Raw genomic sequence first — 18,918 nt, 5'->3', positions numbered from 1 at the left:
TACTGTAATTTGTCTCACTGTAAACATAACACATGCCCAGAATAAATAACTTTCAAGGAGTAAAAATTTAGAAAATAGAAGTATTTCTTAAAAGCCCATAACCCAGAGATGATTACCTCCAATATTGCTTTAATATGCATATAAAATGGAATAATCCTGTAATATTTAACTAGCATTTTTGCACTTGATAGTATATCATGAACATTTCTGATATGAAATGTTTTTTGGAGCCCTGATAATTTTTGAGTGTGTTCACATGAACACACACATGCACGTGCACACACACACACACACACACACACACGCTTGATACCCTCCATTCCCCACAAGTAACTACCTGTTTCTTTGGTTTTAAAATCTCTTCCCAGAGTTTCTTTGCACAATATAAGCAGATTTAAGTGTTTTTATTCCCCTCCCAACTTTTATACAAAATGTAGCATTCTGTACAAAACACCTTGATTTTCTAACAGATCTGTCTACTCTTCCTGCAACACTGTCTGTGGGACATTATTATTACATTGCCTCATTGTTTTTGGATATTGTTTAACCAATTCCTCCTTTGGGGATGGGTTTTTTTTTTTACACCTTTAGCTGTCTCAAGATTGCATCTTTGTATACAACTCATGATTATTTCCTTAGGATAAATTACTTGAAATTCTTTGCTGGGCTTTTGCTTCATGTTTTCCAAATTGTTCCCGAAAGATTCTAGCACTTTATACCTTCCCCCAGCAAGGGTTGCCAGTGGGTCAAAAGGGAATTAAGTTAACAGAAGCCATTTGGAAGAGTGAACCTTTCAAATATTATATGTAGGAGGAAATAGGAACAGGAGAGCCACAGGGGACCGGTATTGTGATGGTGTGGAGGGAGAGGGTTCAGTGAGGGGTGGCTGGGTGTACTTGAAAGGACGTGTCAGAATCTGAGTGAGATGTCCGTTCTAGTGTTGCCTCTGCCAGGACATCTGGGATAAGTCTCTAAGGTCTTCAAGTCTATATTTTAATCATTGAATAAGAGAGGAGTGCTTTCTGAGTTTATTGGGATAAAATGAGGCCCCAAAACAGGTTTATAAAGATGAAATGTGAATCTTTTCCAGCTTCTAAAATGCTGTTTCTTGTAACAGTACTTTCGTGTTCAGAGGAAAAAAATACTGGGCTTCTGCTTATCCTGATTGTGTTTTGAAGGGACAGACCTCCCTCTTTCTAATCCTGTGGGTTACTCTCCTCTCTCTCCATTTCAGTAAATGCTAAGCCCAATCTTCTCAGTCCACCATTTTCCATAAAATTCAGAGTGAACTGGAGACAGCATGCTAAAAGTAGGAGATTCCTGATTGTGTGAGTTCTGGAAAACTCCTGTACTTTAGACCATGTCACACAGACAAAGTGCAATAGTGTTCAGTAGCAGCAGGTGACTCAGGCAAACACCAAATGTGGGGAGGTGCTGGCGGTAGGTCTGGCTATTGGTGGTGCAGCGGTGTAACAGGCGTCAGCCGGGGAGGCTGAGCTTCTGCTCAGAAACCCCCTGACCAGGCTCCCCAGTCACCAGGCATCCCCTGCAGGCAGGTGTCCAGTTACTGGTCAGCTCCATGTCAGACTGCTTGTCATTAGAAGCTTCCCCAGCTTCACCAAAGGAGAACTTGGGTCACTGAGCTAAGACTGGCCAAGAGTAAACAAGAAGCCCAGGTATTTCCTTTCTTTCTCTGCAGCAAGCAAACTCCAGAGGATCCCGGTGTGCAAGAACTGGAGGCATTAATAGACACAATCCACAAGCAACTGAAAGATCATCCATGCAAAGACAACATTCGCGAAGCATTTCAAATTTATGACAAGGAAGCTTCAGGATATGTTGACAAGGAGATGTTCTTTAAAATCTGTGACTCTCTCAACCTGCCAGTTGATGATTCCTTGATTAAGGAGGTCAGTAGGAGTTGCCCTGCTGGGTTGATTGTAGAGGCTGTGAACACCCATCGGTTCTCTCCCAGAGGCCACTGCGTGTGTATTTTGTTTTTTTGTTGTTGTTGGTTTTTTTTAAATAAAAGATTTTATTTATTTATTTCACAGATATCACAAGTAGGCAGAGAGGCAGGCAGAGAGAGAGAGGGGGAAGGCTCTCTGCTGAGCAGAGAGCCTGATGTGGGGCTCGATCCCAGGACCCTGGGATCATGACCTGAGCTGAAGGCAGAGGCTTTAACCCACTGAGCCACCCAGGTGCCCCGTGTATTTTGTTTTAACAGGAAAATTTAAGACGTTTGAATCAGATCTCCTATTTGGCCTGATTATGGTGTTTTCCCTGGATTCTCACACTGGGGTTCTTTCTTCATGGCTGCCATAGGGCCTCTTTTTAAGTGGATATGGGCTACGTGGTACAGCGTGGTGGGTGAGCCATGTCTGGCTGAAGGAGGGGGGGGGCAGGTGATTCCCATCCCCCAGCAGTGCTTCTGTTAGGTCAGCAGTACAGCTGGCATGGGAGAGGGCAGTGGTGTCTGTCAGTCGGGGGTAGCCCAGGGCTGGCTGCACATGGAGGAAGGACATGGACATTCTCCTCCTAGAATGTTCATGAGTGAGTTGAAGAGGGGGGTCTGTGCCTTTGTTTCATTAGAAATCCCTTTAGCCAAGCCTTCCCTGGAACTCAGAACAAAATTTCTCCCATGATTGCATGACTGTGACTTATCATTGAGACTTCTCCCTGATAAAAACCCTGCTGTAGACCTTCTTAAAGATTTTTGAGCAAAAAGGGATGTTCAGAAGTGAAGACTCCTTTAGGGGAGGGAGGTCGTCATGTGGCACTGGAGGGGCTAGGCTGGAGAAGAGGATTTTTCAGATATTGGAACACACGCAGGGAGGGGAAGAGGGCAGATAGAAGAGAACGTGTTCACTTGGGCAAATGCCCATTTTGCTTCCCAAATCTCTAGAATGACAGCATGCCCAGCTTTTCATTTTTTTAAGTCATTTGTACTATCTGTGAACTTGACTTAGGAGAGCGGAATTGTGGTCAGCAGGCACAGGGGTGGGGAAGGTATGGGTGGCAAGGATTTGCACATGGCAAGGTAACCACAGCAGATCAGGCTATTCCCCCCACAGTGGAACTTCTTAGACATGGTTTGTGCAGTGACGTAAGGCTTCTTGGCCTTTGAACTAAGGCCAATGAGAAGTGACAGAACTAGATTCTTCTACTAGCCTGTGGTAACAGCAGTTTGCTATTTTAAGAGTTTTACTCTGGGCAGACTGGGTGGACAAAGCTCGTATTTGAATACAAAAATAATTAAAAGTGCTCTGGAAATGACAATGTTCTTATAAATGTGAGTCCTGAAATCTCTGACAGGCTATCGGCCCTGCCTGAGTTTCAGTTTCATTAAGTTGAAGATGAGGATTGTGTCTGCCCTACCTGCCAGGTTCACAGGAGCATTTTAGAATCCACGGTACAAACTCTGCCTTGGTTTACAAAGGCTGGGGATGCTGCTCTGCTCACCTGCTCTCCGCTCTCTCCTGCAGTTGCTCAGGCTGTGCTCACACGGAGAAGACAAGATCAACTACTACCACTTTGTCCGTGCTTTCTCAAACTGACCAGGCTGGACGGAGAACACAGCACGACGTTTTGAGGTTGGACCTACATTTTGAAACACCTTGTGCTTTTCATAGAGGCGTTCATAGGGCTCTTAAAATTATATTTTTTGGTTCTTAGATTGAAATCTAAGAATGCTTAAGTCTAAATTAAATTGGATCTTTTAAGAGCTAAGATTGGTGCTTTATTTAGGGAGGAAGGGTATTGTGATGGTTAATTTTGTGTCAACTTGTCGGGGCCATGGGGTGCCCAGGTGTTTGGTTAGACATTTTTTGGGTGTGTCCCTTTCTGGGTGAGAGTAACATTTGAATTCGTAGGCAGAGAAAAGCAGATTGACCTGGGGGTGGGCCACATCCAGTCTCTTTAAGGCCTGAATGGAAAAGGCTGACCACTCCCCAAGCAAGAATGCCTCCTGCCTTCCTTTGAACTGTACCATCAACTCGTCCCTGTCTTCAGACTCAAACTAAACACTGGTTCGTCCTGGGTCTGGTGCCTGCTGGCCTGGCCTTCAGACCAGAGCTACACCAGCCGCTCTCACAGGGCTCCAGCCTGCTGGCTGCAAATCTTGGGACTTGTCAGCCTCCGTAATCACAAAAGCCCAGTCTTTGTAAGAAACTTCTTTCTCTACATACACGTTCCATTGGTTGTTTGTCTGGAGAACCTTGACTACCACAGGTGTGGAATGACCACGAGCAGAAGGAAAGCTAGATTTTGCAGGGAGCAGCAGCATCTGGGGTGCCGGAACTAAGCACACAGTCTAATGCTGCTGTGAGCCGCTGTCCCCCACCACATGCCTGTTCTCCCCAGTATCGGGGAAATCCATGTTTTTCAAACTGTGGCTCTAGGCCCATTAGTAGAGCTACATTTTAAAAAATGGAATAGAAAAGAAAATATCAGAGTATGGTACAAATAGGTTATATACTGGTTCACGAAACTTTTTGTTTCAACTGAGTGTGTATTTATTGGGCCATAATGGAAAATGTATTCCTTGATGTGAATTATGGTTAAAATATATAGAAAAATGCTGCTTTTCGAGAGCCTGGCTTTCGAGGGCCTTGCTTTGAGAGTACCTTTGACAGAGGTACTGGTCCTCTGATGAGCTCTGCCTCAGCTTTTAGAACTGGGGCTGCTCCCCAGCTGAAGCTACCCCCACCTCTTTCCAGCTGCCAGCCCAGATTCTGCCCCCTCCCTCGGCCAGGGATGTAGAGGAGGGGGAGCTGTCCCTACAGGATCCAGGACACCTGCCCTCTCAGAACTGCTTCTTCTTCCTCCACTGATGAGCCAAGCCACATCCAACTAGCTTATTCAAAGGGCTATAAGACCATACACGTTGACTCCTACTTTCCTGCTCCAGGCCCTTATCTCCAGAAGAACCCGTTTTTAAATTTGTTACCCCCAGTCACTTTACTATTGAAAGCCTAATTTCTAAATATTCAGAAATCCATTTCAGTCTAAAGTAAAACTACAAAGCTCTATCCTGCCTGCCCAAGCCTAGAAGCCTGTGTGTGTGCGTGTGTGTGTGTGTGTGTGTGTGTGTGTGTGTGTGTATGTGAGAGAGAGACCGAGCGAGCGAGAGATTGAGATTGAGCCCTACGACACATACAGTGGGTTTCCCCTTCCTTCTGGTTTCGCTGTCTTTGCCCCCATTCAGCCACACTGCTGTTTCTGGCCTGTGTAGTGTCCGGGAAGGGGAGGGAGTAGACACCAGAGGGAAAGGGCAAAGTTTTATTTCTGTGGCTTGTGAAGTCCCCATCTGGGTCAGGGCCTTCTGTGTGTCCTGTGCACTGAAAGACTGGCTCTCCCCCCCGCCCCCAGGGCAGTTTTTGTGTGATCGTAGGACCCCCCCCCCAAGAAAGGTTGCTGTGCACCCTCAGATGTCTCCATCTCCCCATCTCCAGCATGCCTGGTTCTAACAGCACATTCCCTCCATGTTCCTCCTCCTCCTCTCCAGAGGCCCTCTGCATGGGGGGGGTTCCCCTTGGGCTTCCCCTCCCAGGGCCTCCACTCTTGCCAGTGTGTCCACTAGACTGCTCTCTGGGCTGTGTAGTTACAGCTGGTCCCTTTGCTGGAGGCTCTCAGGAGGTTAGAATGCGGTGCTAACTCTCCTGCTCTGAGCTCCAGGGGACTCGGGGCATCTCCCACACTTAGCTTGTGGACCTTTCGCACTCCAGGGACTTCTCTACAACCCCTGGGAGAGGGAAGTTCGCAAAACTTTGCATCCTCAGTCTTTCCTGGATCTGCACCAACTGCAGCGGACGGAGGTACTTGCTGACTTCAGTCCTTAGCTGAAAGGGAGACATTAGGAAAATGTTCTCTTACTCACCTTTTGAGGTCCCAGTGCTCTTCACCCTTCTCGCCTCGTTGGGACAGTTCTTCTCTTGGTCCTCTGTACGTGTGCACCTGTGAACATCTGGGGCCTCGAGCTGGGCCGAGGACAGCCCGCCCCGCTCACCTACAGGCCTTCAGCTCCGGCTCCTTTCCTCCCCACGTTTACCCGAGCGGGGAAGCTCCATCACCAGGTCCAGAAGCCACTCCCCAGAAGACCAGAGCCAGCAGGTCACTTCTGGGGTCCCCACCTCCCTGCTCAGCTTAGATAAGAAAGCTGAAGGTAGAGCCACACAAGCATCATTCTCCTGGATTCCAAATGGCACCGCAGCCACCTGAGGTCATGGAGGCTAGTCGCCCCCTGCCTGTAGTGGGATCCTGGCGGAGGTGACAGAAGAGCAGAGCGTCAGCCTGCGGCAAGCAGTGTAGCGGCCACCCGGGAGGGGAGACAAGTCGCCTCACTCCTCGTGTCTGCCACAGAGGCCACTGAGAGCTGTGGCTGTCCACTCTAACTGAATGATGGCGACAGGATGGCTTGGGATGGCTTATGGATTCGGGGCTAGGAAAATCTGCCCTGTGGGTGAAGACGGGCTCTGAGTTAGCCACTACTGTCTATACCACCCAGGGCCCTGGAAAATACCAGCTCATCAGGGGGTATCAAACCCATACCTATAAGCTTTGAGGGCATTTGGGACCAACAGGTGGACAAGACCTCTCTAAATGTCTCCATGGAATCAAGGGCCACTTCGGTGAGTGACTCTTTAATATCCTGCTGGCACTGAAGAGCCACAGTACACATGCTCAGTACAGAAAACAAAAAAAACCCCAGTGCTTTACCTGTACCATGAACTCAGCACTGACCGTCCCTAAGTCTCACCACCACCACTCCCTTCAAAAACAATCAGCAAGCACACAACCCCCAAAACTGTAGAACACAGATGAGCCAACAAGCCCAGAAAGGTTAACTAGTGTCCTCTGGACTGGACCCAGGTCTGCAGCAGAGCTTGCCCTCCATGGGTCCCTCAGCTTCACCTCAGGTGAACACTTCCTATGCAAGCCTCATGCCCTGAGGGGGTCCATGGCTAACTGCCTCCTGTAGCTGCGCTCCTCCCCTGCACTCTCTGAAGAACATTCTGGAAAACAGAGACTGCTGCCATCAAGACCAGGTCACAGAACAGACCCCAGCAATCCCCACGGCCCACAGTTGGGATGAATACTTTCAGCACCAAGAGTTCACACGCACACCTCAGCCCGTGACTTCATCACGCAGCAAGCTCGCAGTGCTTCCTCCTGGAGCTTGTCAGCAGACCCCGTGTCAAGAAAACTTCTTTCCCCTTTTCTACTTTATGGTTACAGACTCAAAAAATACCTAGAATGTTGGCACCTGGGTGGCTCAGTGGGTTAAAGCCTCTGCCTTCGGCTCAGGTCATGATCCCAGGGTCCTAGGATCGAGCCCCGCATCGGGCTCTCTGCTCAGCGGGGAGACTGCTTCCCTCTCTCTCTCTGCCTGCCTCTCTGCCTACGAATGATCTCTGTCAAATAAATAGAAATCTTAAAAAAAAAAAATGCCTAGAACGACCCAACACTCAAGAGAACTTTCTCCATCCTTCATTCCAATTCCCTCCTTCCTAGGACCAAAAGGAACAAATACAGCTTAAAAAAGCTATACAAGGAAGGACTAATAGAGCGAAAAATTTTGTAGATGAGACTAAAATGGGACATAAAATTATTTTTCAAATGAAAATATAAGCATCCAGATTAAAAATATAAGGAATGTGACCAGAGACAATTAGACTGATAATTCTATGTCTTTTATTCAGTTATTTCAAAAATATTTGTTGATCATTTGTTTCAAAATGTACATTAAAAAAATCCATACAAAACTGTAATTTGTTTTAAAACCAGACAGAAACCGTGGAAAAGGCTTTTGAAAAAAGTTCACTGAAAGTAAAAAGACTCCCCACTCCCGCCCGCCCCCCCAAAAAAACCTTTTACATGAAAGCATAAATACGGCAGGTACAAATTTTCCTTGAGTTCCTTGTTGAAATTTGGTCCGTAACATGAACAGGCTAAAGTAGACAAACCAGAAGACAACTTGTCCACATTTGCATTAGGAGTTGCTCACGGCACCGGCAGCCGCAGCTCGCCCTTCAGGTGTTTACTGAACAAGAGAACTGAAGAGTGAGGTGCAGGGTCTCTTCACCGAACACTCGAGGCCGCACCCAAGGACATGTGGAGCTTACCGTCCCCGCTGGCTCCTGTCAGTGGCCAGGCCACGCGTGGCTGCTGCTCAGAACCGCCTCCTTCCTCTGCACACGAACAAGCAGCTCTGGAAAGCTCTTAGACAGTGACAGGGACATCTCCGGTGTCCCAAGAGATCTTATTCCCAGATGCTGACTTCTTTAATGCCCCATCATGAGGATGGTTTTTATTTTTTCCTTTTCAACAGATTTTTAAAAAAAAAAATCTATGGACTTCTAAGGTGATGCTACAATGCTCTAGGAGCGTGCCAGGGAAACCCACCCAGGATGAAGAGGATGGCAGCAATAAAGGGAGAGGAGCGCACACGTTTCTTCTGTAGTGGAGGACGACCACCCTCCCGCGGGTCCCTTCCCTTCCCAGCTGCAGGGCGCTTAGGGACAGCAGGGCCTGTGGAAAGACCACCGGCTGGGAGAGTTATTGCACAACCCGGAGGAGCAAGGAGAGGGCAGGCAGGCAGCTGCGGCTGCTAACATGGCTAACACTGAGTTAGGAGCGCAAAGAAACTCTGCAACAGCCAAAGCAGACCCCCTGTCAGCCTGGGGTCTGTGAGCACACACTTGCCACTGGAAAGTAAAAGTAAACACCTTGATCAGATCAACTGTGGGATGAATGGGAGGCAGAATAGACTGGAAGAGGTTATAGCCAGGCTACTTCTCTTTTTAATTGGAGGTGAGGGGGGCGGGTAGGACTAGCAGGGCAGGGTCTGCCGTGGGGGGCCTTGTGCCCCTGGAGGTCCCTGGGCTTCCCTCCACAGGTAGAAGGCGCAGGTGCCTGCGGCTGGGTCCTCAAGACTTCTGCAGCCACCCCTGTGGGCTAGAAAGCCGACACAAGGGAGAAACCGGAAACAAAACCTAGAATATACCACAGACCCCAACAGCATGGTGGGGGGGTGGGAGGGAACAGAGACGAATGAAGCCAAACTTTCACAATCTGTGCCCTTTTCACATGGAATGTACCAGGGTCCAGTGTCCTCGACTGCACATGACAGCCCGCCCCAGAGGCCTGGCCACACAGCACGTGCGGAGGCTGGAAGGCCACAAGGCAAGTAAGGCACTTCTTATACAAAGAGAAGGGGTGTCCGCTTGGGACAAGCGCACTCAGGGGTCGCCGAGCACAGGGTCAGCACGGAACACAGACATCCCAATGCTTTTCTGAGACCTCCAGAACAAGAGAGAGGGGGCCACAGGGGACGCAGAGGATGAGGGGCAGCCATTAAACTGTCCCCGGGGGGAGCAGAGTAAAGCGAGAGGGTTAGCCGGGGCCGGAGAGGGGTTCCACTGAAGTTTCACACGATCTGACAATGACCCAGTTCCCAGGTCGTGCCCAGAGTGCCTTCTGAGGAGCAGGGCCGTGGGAAGGGGAGGCAGCAGGAGGAAAGACCACTCTGCTGTCCTGCCTCCATCAGAGAACAGAGAGCGGCAACGACATTCGGGAACGAAGTCTGTTCACTTGGGTCTCCACAGTCCTCAGCAGGAGAGGAAAAACAGACTAGGAAGGCTGAAACCTGTGAAGGAAGTTCCCAAGCTGCATGGGGCCTGGCAAGCCACTGCAAATTTAAAAAGGCATCCAGGGAATAGAATTTTCTCTTGTGGAATCTCGGGAGGGGTATATGCTCTGCCTTTATCTCTCCTTCACCATTCAGAAAGAAAGTGAAAGGGTGTGGAGGAAGAAGGTCCGTAAAGGAAAACCCAGATGCAGGCTTTGCTAGAAGAACACCGAAGCCAGGCTTCAGGGGTTTCTAGGGTCTGAGGATTCCAGTCAAGAGCCACGGCTGCAAAGGGGGCCAGAGCACGAAGTCTAGTTTGGTTTCTGAAATGTAAGTGCTGCCTTGGGACAGAAGCACGAAAGGTTCTGGGCAACAATGTAGGTCTGGTAACCCAGACACACACACACACACGGTGGGAACGGAATAGAAAGGGGAGCAGCAGCTCCCCTCCTGGTTCTCCCTGCTCCCCCTTTGCTCTTGAACCTTCCCCTACCTTTAAAAAGGACACATGTAACTTATTAATAGTGCAGCTATCAGAGCCTGATGGTAAAAATAACTCTCCCACCACTGGACCTCAGCAGCCCCAGGTCCTCCCCGCCACCGCAGCCACTCTGCCCCACCATGGCCACCTGCTCGCCCTCCCTCCCCTGCCCTGCACCAGTGGCAGTCAGGGACATTTAGAGAGCAGTGGCTGCTGCTGAGGTAGATGAGCATCTGTCCCCAGCTCCTGCTGAGCCGGCTCTCACACTCGGAGCTGGGAGGCAGGGCCCTCACAGACAGCTTGACACTTTGGGAACTGGAGAGAGCATTTAAGACTGAAGACGACAGCAAAGTGGCCACATCAGGACAAGGCAGCACAACAAGCTCACAGGACGAAGTGAGGTTATTTTGGCCCCTGGCATCCTGCTTTGAGCCAGCCTGCCAAAGCCGGGGCTCCGCGTGGAGATAAACATGGCTGGGATGCCAGGGGGGTGACAGAGATCCCTACAATTATTCTCCTCCCCACCCCGCAATCGTTCCTGAGGCCTGGCTGGGGACACGCTAGCCTTACTCATGGTTTTGGGTGTTGACACGGCAGAAAAAACAATCCTTCTATTAACCTTCATCCCTGCACACACCCTATCCTTCAAGCAACAGAGCCTACGTTGCCCCCCCCCCTGGGCTGGCAGTACCACCTCTGAATCACACCCACCCCAGCGCCAGAAGCTTGCAGGGCACTCAGGGAACACTGAGCCATGCAGCCTGCGGCAACAGACACTCAGACCTACAGCCGTGAGAAGGGAGGCTGACGGCAGGCCTCGAGCTGCTTGCCCACTCCGAGCTGGCGGCACACAGCGAAGCTGCTGAGTTTTCACCAGGGCACACCTGAGGAAGCGGCCCCTTGCAGGGAGCAGCATGTGGCCCGGGACATGGCCAGGAGAGAACCAGGATGGGCGGGGAGCCTCATGGGACAGCTTTGGAGCTGCTGGGTGGACGCCCTTCCCTCACCAGGAAAGGTGGGGATTGTGAACAAAACCGCAGCTGGGGCAGGGGTATTTGGCCAAATGACTGAGGGGTCCTGGCTCAGGTTTGCTGGGGTGATACCGAGCCACCCTCCTAGCACTGTTCTGCTCTGCAGTCCAGAGAAGTGTCAGAGAAGAATGGGAGAGATACAGATCTCCAAAAAGGCTGTCCCGCTTCCTAAGGGTGATCAGAGGCCAAGGGCAATTCTTCCCATTTCTACAGCCTTAGTCTGGACAGAGAGAGGAGGCTCTACAGCCATGTTCGGGTACAAATTCCCTAGTCACTGGAAAATTAAATGTATCTTCTTCCCATGGAGAAGGGGAGCTGCCCTGATGGAGAGCCCCCCGCCCCTTCAGGGTAGTAACCCAAGGTCAGGCTTCCACTGTGAGGTCAGAAAGAGGACCGGCACCTCAAACGACACATTTCTATGCCCATCAAAACCTCCTCCCTGCACCTCAGCACAGAATTCAAGAGTTCTTAACCAGGACTAGGCCTAACCCCTTCTGGAAGTCCTCCCCAGGCCCTATATGGACTTGGAGGCCTTGTCTTTAGGTGGAGCAGAGGGAAGGAAGAAGGGAGGGAGAAAAGTGCCTCCCATTGGCACAGATGTCTGCTCATCTACCCTGCAGATCATTCAGAGTCAGTCCCACTTTCATACAGTCTAAAATGTTGCAGGTGCGCTCAAACATCACAGGATGACAGTGACCAGCCCACAGACACTCCACAGATGAGCCAGAGGGTAACCGGCTAGGCAAGCCTCCTCGTGGCACCAGGGGCCAATGCGGGGCTTGGTGTTCCTGCAGTGGGAGAGACGAAGTCAGGCAGCGAGGTCAGCCCTTCCCCTGGCCGCCTGGCTCTGGGCTTCGGGACTGGCATCTGCCAGGCCACTCTGGTAACCGGGTTGGGCTGGGTTTTGAATGCTGGTGAACAGTTGAAGAAGCAGCTGGGGCTGCAGCCGAAGGCAGGCCAAGGATGAGCACGCCAGCATCTCTGCCACCTTTACCCTTCCAGAAGCGCTTTGTTCTTGCTCCAGCGCGTGGGGAGACTTGTCCTCCTTCAGCACCTCCCTGGCAGAGCGAGGGCCGGCTGGCCTGTGTCCAGGACCGGCCACACAGTTACCACCACCTTTCTGGGCCGGGTCGCCATGTCCACAGCCAAATGCCTTTGCATTTCCAAGTAGCAGGGGTGCGGCCGGGCCTCCAGGTGGTACATGCAGAACTGGAATCATACATCTCAGTTAATCAGCACCTGGAGATGATGATCCAAGAAGGCTGGTCTCTCCTCTCCTTGTCCGAATACGCCCCCCCCCAACCCCGGGCCTGTTAGTAGCTCTGGGCGGAGACTCCTGGGCACCAGGCTTCTGACTCTGACAGGTCCTGGACACTGATGCTGGGTGTCGGATGGCCGCAACTGCAATTTGAGCTCCCTCTCGTTGTAAAAATCAGACACAGAAAAATTGCACAATATGGTGAAAAGTCAAAGAAAGCAGCCATGAAGGAAGAGAAAGAGGAGGCAAGCCAAGAGAGAACCGTGAGAGCCTGGGCTTCTAGAAAACCCAACACAGCACAGAGGTGAGGACATGAGGTGGCTTGAGGGAGAGAAAGAAGAAGAGTTTTGGTTTTATTGAGAATGGTTTATGGAAGAGTAAGAAGAGAAAGCCAAGAAATAAAAAAGAGGAAAAGCCCCGTTTGGAGACAGGTTCCCGCTGCTGGGGAGGCAGCATCAAAAGCAGAAGGGGGAAGGCAGTGGTGGGGGCAGGACTCCCCACCTCCCTGCTGGGCCCCCATGAGAGGATCCCTGTTCCAGCACTTTGGCCTCAAGGAGACTTGAGTTTCTTAGTCCGTGGGGAGGTGCCATTCTCTGCCTTCACTACTCCGTTTTCATGGTAACCTAGGACGTGAAGGGAGACAGAGAGACAAACATGGTGTTTCTGTGGGACTGGCGCAGCGCACATGGGCTGGGGGGATGCCCTCCCAGGGAGGGGTAATGGGGAGAAGGCAGCAGAGGCTGCAGGGAAAGACATTACTCAGAGGCCCAATGCTCCTCTGGCAGAAAAAACTCTGCCATCTTTTTATTGTTGTCGAAAACCCCTCCCGGTGCCTGCTCCGAGTCCATGCAGCTGCAGCCTCCTGCCCCACATCCCCTCCCAGCCCGGCCGGACTCAGCACACCCAGCCGTGCACGTGTCTGCTCCAAACACACGGGGGCCCCTGCCTAGCAGGCCACACCTGGAGAGAGGCAGGTGAGTCAGAGAACAGAGCCTGGTGCAGACAGGCCCCCAGGCTGGACAGAAAGGGCAGGGCTGGCCATGGCCTGGGACCCGGGGCAAATGGTTACTGGAATGTGGTTGGGGCCACAAGAGAAGAGGGCGTCCCACCCCTGCTGTTCACCAAGCATCATGTCCCCGGAGTCACTCCTGAAGATGGAAGAGGAGCCAGCAGCCTGGGAGGCAGGCACATGGTGCAATGTGGAACCAGAGGGCAGGTGAGGACAGGGCCGCACTGGCAGCCCGCGGCAGACCTTGGCTGGCGTTCAGAAGCCACTTCGAGGACACGCTTGCCGCCAGAGCTCCCCACCCAGCTGCCGCCCCGCCCCACCATGGCCAGGAGGGCTCCCTGCCTCATCAGGGCCAGCCTCACCCACAACGCGTCCCTGGCCCTTGCCCAGCCACGTGCCGGTCAGGCCCCGGCAGGAGCCCAGGAGCCCAGGAGCCAGGGCCCCAGGGAGGCTGGAGGAGTGGCGGGACTGGTCGGGGGAGAGCCTGAGGGCCCCGGCTCCTCCCTGTGCATCCCAGACAGACTTCACTGCTCCAAGCCGGGGGGCCTGGCACTCACCAGATTCCCTCTTGATGAGCCTGGCTGGCAGTCTGGGGGCAGCTGGGCCTCTCCGCTTGGCACTCTGCTCGTTCCAGTACTCCCGCCAGTGCCGCAGCTGGGAGTGGATGAACCGCCACATGAGCCAGGCCTGGGCGGCGCACACCAGCAGCAGCACGCACAGCCTGTGGGGGGAGTGAGGGCCGGCTCAGGGGTGCGGGCCCCGGCGGGGGTGGGGGTGCAGACAGGGAGACACGGTAGGTCAGGAGCCCCGCAGCCCCCCAGGGGCACCCTCAGCGCCAGCCCCCGGGAGAGCGTGTGTCCGCGCTGGCCTCCCCTCTAGCACACTGCAGGGGTGCTGACAGAGGGACAGGGGTGAGGGAGACCGAGAAAGAGGAGGTGACAGACACTCGTCCGGCTCCCTAGTCACATGGCCTCCATGGCCTTTTTTGACCCACGGCACAGCATGGGACTCCTTTCAGCTCCACAGATGTAGTAAAAGAACTCAAATAAACTGAATTAGGATATAGCAAAATAATTCTAGGAGACCGGCTTCTCATCTCGCATGCCACTTGAAAGCTGAGCAACACCGGACAAATCATACCCCCTCCCGGGCCCTACGGTCACGAGGAAGCAAAATGGCTTCCTCCCTGCCTTCCTGCCACTATGGAAGGCCACTGGCCAACCTGCCAAGCACACCACCGTACAGAGTCCAAGTGCGGTTTTAACAACCAGCCGAGGGGTTTTAACAACCCCTTCGTCGGTTTAACAACCCCTTCGTGGGGGCACGATGCGAGTCCTGTGCCCCCACAAAGCCCTGGACAAGGGTGAGGGGAGTCCTGCTTGGGGATCCTGACTGCAGTCCCAGCAGGCCAGGCTGGCTGTGAAGACGGTCTTGCCGGAAGCAGAAGGCTGGGGTTCTTCTCCTTTCAGGCCTGCTGTCTAGAGAGCTCCCTCAAAACATTAATGTGTGGGAGACTCAGGGATCTGTTGCCCCCAACCTTCCAAAGTTGTGCCAAGTTCAGGGGGCTCCTGGCAGGGCTTGGGGAGCCTTGATTTCCCTCCTTGGACTTTTTCCCAACTCACCTGCAAAGTAAGGTGTTGAAGTTCCCTTTCTCTGGGTCAAAGGCCTGGTTTTCCATGCGAGCAAGTCCAAAGCCAATGGCCAGCACAGCGAGTGTGAGGATGAAGAGGCGGGTGACCCCAAATACAGCAGCCCAGGCATTAAACCTGCTCGTGGAGGCAGAAAAGGGATGTCAGCCTTTAGGGCCCATGAGGGAATTGTCACCCACTTCTCCGGAAGCAACCCCGCATGGGAAGAGCGTGCAAGGGCAACCGTGGGGTGTCTGAGGGAGGAGAGAGCTAGAACAAGAGGCTGCGAGCACCAGCCTCCGGACACCACCTGCAGGGAAGGGACAGTTCACACCGCACGCAGGAGCCTCCCACAGCCGGGCCTCACACGCGGCCCCTGCCCACAGCCCCTCCAAACCAGCCAGCCGGCCCCACGCCACCTACAGCTTCTCGTTGTTCTCGTCCGCGAAGTAGAAGAGTCGAGCCATGTGGAAGATGAACTCGGTGCAATACTGCAGCAGCAGCAAGATGAGGCCCAGGCGGCTCAGGCTGCGAGGAAAGGACAAGCGTCCCAGTCCACCCGGGGTGCCATGGAGAGCCGAGGCCAGGGCCCCGCACCCCAGGCTCCGCACGCCACACCTCCTCTCCCTGGCCAGCGGGGGTGGGGGGGGGGGCCTCCACCTAGAGGACTCAGTTCTGCACCCGTGCCTTTAAGAGAAGACTGAATCCCCCGGCCATCCAGCTGGCCTGTCTGGGTCCAGTGCCCCTCCCCGCTCCCACAGTGAACCTGGCTTCCGCTCTCACAGCACCTGTCCCTATGCATGCTTCGCCTGGCCTGGGCCAAGCACACAAAAGGTGCTCAGAACAAGGGGCCGAGCTTTGCAGGTAGAAATACATGGGATTCCCACCGTCTGGTGTCTTGTCATCCAAGTCTTCGCGGCTAAGAGGTACACGGAGAAGCAAAACTCAACATAACACAAAAGTACGTGTGAGTTGAACCAACCTCTGAAAACATTGGCACCACCCACTCAGACATCCCCTCTGCTCAATTCCAGGCACAGGGTCGCTACAGACCTTCTTAGGCAGTTTGCTACAAAGGGTCAACGGCAGTTCAAAGAAATGCAGAGGGGCTGCAAAGTGAAACTGCAGATCGTGCTGAACACGCCGGGCTTCGGAAAGCTCGCAAGATGATGGGAGAGCAGTGCTAACTACGGATCCTGCCGCTTCCACCCAACGAGACCAAGGCAGGGCCAGATGGACGGGGAGGGTCATGGGTTCCTGAGGATGCTTGGGGAATGACGTGAAAACCAGCCCATGTCTTCACATGACCTGGAGAGTCCAACATGATCTTGCCCATGACCTCATCTCAAATCTCATTTTCTGCACTCCAGCCACAGTGGGCTTTCCGCCCACTCCCATCTCAGGGCCTCTGTGCCTGTGGTTTCTCTGCCTGCACCGCTGTCCCCCCAGATCTTCATGTGCCCAAGTCTTGTCATTCCTGCCTCAACCTGAGTCACCTCCTCAGTCACCTTCCCTCCCCACAACAAAGGTGCCAGGAGACAAGTCGCTCTCTCTCAGTGCCCAGCTTCATTATTCTTTTCATCACACTTAGCAACACAGGAAACTCTGTTTGCTTTCTTCTTTCTTTCCTTCCTTCCTTTTTCGAGAGGAATGGAGTAGGGGCAGAGGAAGAGAGAATCCCAAACAGGCTCCACACTGAGCACAGAGTCCAGTGTGCGGGGCTCAATCTTATGACCCTGAGATCATACCCTGAGCTGATATCGCCACCTGCTAGAGTGGACACCTCAGGAGAGCAGGGCCTTGGTCTGCCCTCACCCAGATGTGACAGCAGCTTCTCAGGCAGCCTGGCCTGAGGGAGGAGCTCAGGTATGTGCTGAGTGAGTGAAGGCCTCTAAAAGTCAAGCTCTTCACCAAAACAAGGCCCTGCAGCAGTCGCCATTTCAACGGTGTGTCTTTCTGAGGCAATCCTGTAGTCAAGGGTCTCTCCTTTCCCCCACACTCCTGAGAACCAGAACAAGGATGGAGAAGGAAAATTATGGTCCTCACGTGGGCAGAGAGGCGGCTGTGCCAGCATCACTGGGGAATGGAATGGGCCTCATTTTGGAGGATCTGCTGCTCCCTGCCCTCTTGGTTCTATTCTGATTCCAAAACAAGAATCACAGAACCCTGCCCGAATGGGGTCAGATACATGTCCGTCTCCTTCTCTGGGACATGCCAGGTGTGAGAAATACAGACCCTAGAGCATCTTCCGTCTTTGGGATGAACCTCGATGGTACAACAGGGACCCCACAGCAGGACACTCTCTACCTGGTCCTCCCCGCACATTCTCACCCGGGTCTCTGCCACACAAGGGCAGAGCTGATTCCCCACCCCCCGTACAGCCTTTGCTCCCCAAAGACCCAGCCAGGGGTTGATGCCGTATCAGCCATCAGAGATAAGAGACCACAGCCAAGAGCTGCCTTCCTCCTGACTCCACCACCCCCTGGGCAGTCACTCTCGTAGGATGCCAGCCGAGAGGGCCTGGGAGATGAGGGGCGCAGGGGCCTCCGGGGAGCCTAGCAAAAAGTTATCCATCGCGAACCCTCAAAATGTCAGTCCAGAGAAAGTACAGGGTGTTCTCCTATGCTGCACAGATAAAGCTCAAGAAAATTCCAAGTTAGCAGTGACACATCCTACTCTTGACAGGATTCTTTTTGTAAGAGACGCTCAAGGCCAAACGCTATGGCAGCTCCTCCGACTTCAAAGCCATGGTTCAAGTGCCAACATCCCTTGAAGCCTCTGCTGCTCTGGGTCGGGAGGAGTCAGTCATTTTTCTGGGTTCCCACGGCAGAGGCCATGTACCATAGCCCCACGCTGGTCACACTGAGCTTTCCTGACCTGTGTCTACAACGGTATCTCCCGCTGGGCTAAGCATGAACCACTCAAGATAAAGCGATCACCCCCTTCGTGTTCCCAGGTCTGGCACGGTGCCTGGCAAACAGAAGGTTTTCTTCTGGCCTTCTAAAGGCCTTCTCACTGAATGCCTGTGTGGAGAGCTGCTCGGAAGTAAAAGGGCATGGCAATGTGACCAGCCCTGGGGTCTCACTCACTTTAAGAGGTATGCTCCGGCTATGTGGACCAGGTACAGACAAATGTACTGGAGCTGGCGGGGGATTTCCTCCTGCAAACAAGAGAAACCAGCAGTAAGCATGCTCCCTCCCTAACGGAAAATGCAGGAACGGAGGGGAGGTGCAGAGGGACGATGGTGGCCCCGGGTGCTCTGCTCCAGCCGGTCCCAGATCACGCCAGAGGCCCGTGCCCCACGCTGCTAGGCACCAGCTTCCAGTCCATGAGGCGGGACTGGGTTGAGAAAGAAGAGACAGGGACTGGGGAAACAGGGCTTTTGGAAGTAATTCAGAGGGAGGCTATTAAAAAAAAAAAAGACCGAGAGAGGCAATAACCTCTGATCCACCATCCGGAAGACAAGAGGCAGACCTCCCCCAAAGCCACATGTCTAGCGTGGGAGGCAGGAGACCCGCTGGAGGCCTGCTCTCAGATAGAGCCTGATGGAGACTTCGCTGGCTCAGCATCCTCTTCAACCCGCCAACACAGCCCTGCCCCCTTACCCCCCAGCTCTGGGCTTCTAGAGGAAGGTGCGGCAGCTTACCCACTGGGAAGCTGGGGTGTGGAGGACATGGGGCTTCCCAGATGGGGAGTACTCACCTTCCGTACCTTCTGGAAGTACAGCTCCGGAAGTGCGTGCAGCCAGTAAGCCAGCTGACACAGGTAGAAGAACTTCACCTGGAAGCTGGAGACAAGGGAACGCGTCACCCGGAAGGGCCAAGCACAGAGGGAGGAGGGAGGGCAGGACTGTGGGAGGAGCTGGTCCAGGAGCCAGAGGCAT

The 18,918-nt window shown here is 53.1% G+C and overlaps 2 protein-coding genes across 3 annotated transcripts in view; one reads left to right on the top strand and one right to left on the bottom strand.

Moving 5' to 3' along the window:
* Positions 1 to 6,144, top strand: part of LOC111152360 (EF-hand domain containing 1) — a 63,226-nt gene extending 57,082 nt beyond the window's left edge. Inside the window, exons 11-13 of one of the 2 annotated variants that reach the window (XM_022510873.1) lie at positions 1,700 to 1,910; positions 3,486 to 3,593; positions 6,075 to 6,144. In XM_022510873.1, coding sequence (XP_022366581.1) covers positions 1,700 to 1,910; positions 3,486 to 3,557 — 283 coding nt within the window. In that variant the 3' untranslated portion in view covers positions 3,558 to 3,593; positions 6,075 to 6,144. Of the gene's footprint in view, positions 1 to 1,699; positions 1,911 to 3,485; positions 3,594 to 6,074 lie in introns of those variants that run through there. The other variant, XM_022510874.1, reaches the window with a different exon arrangement.
* A 1,538-nt stretch (positions 6,145 to 7,682) lies between these two features.
* LOC111152347 (translocation associated membrane protein 2) overlaps positions 7,683 to 18,918 on the bottom strand; it is an 83,524-nt gene continuing 72,288 nt past the window's right edge. The window contains exons 6-11 of the mRNA XM_022510854.1: positions 18,738 to 18,822; positions 18,125 to 18,195; positions 15,459 to 15,563; positions 15,030 to 15,173; positions 13,965 to 14,128; positions 7,683 to 13,021 (exon numbers count right to left, since the gene is read on the bottom strand). Of these exons, the coding sequence (XP_022366562.1) occupies positions 12,948 to 13,021; positions 13,965 to 14,128; positions 15,030 to 15,173; positions 15,459 to 15,563; positions 18,125 to 18,195; positions 18,738 to 18,822 (643 nt within the window). The 3' untranslated portion in view covers positions 7,683 to 12,947. The remainder of the gene's footprint in view (positions 13,022 to 13,964; positions 14,129 to 15,029; positions 15,174 to 15,458; positions 15,564 to 18,124; positions 18,196 to 18,737; positions 18,823 to 18,918) is intronic.

Source organism: Enhydra lutris, unplaced genomic scaffold (genome assembly GCF_002288905.1).
Source record: "Enhydra lutris kenyoni isolate GAN:26980312 unplaced genomic scaffold, ASM228890v2 scaffoldscaffold28, whole genome shotgun sequence".
Lineage (NCBI taxonomy): Eukaryota > Metazoa > Chordata > Mammalia > Carnivora > Mustelidae > Enhydra > Enhydra lutris.
Note: the sequence above shows the minus strand (reverse complement) of the source record. Positions and strands in the feature narration are given on the sequence as shown.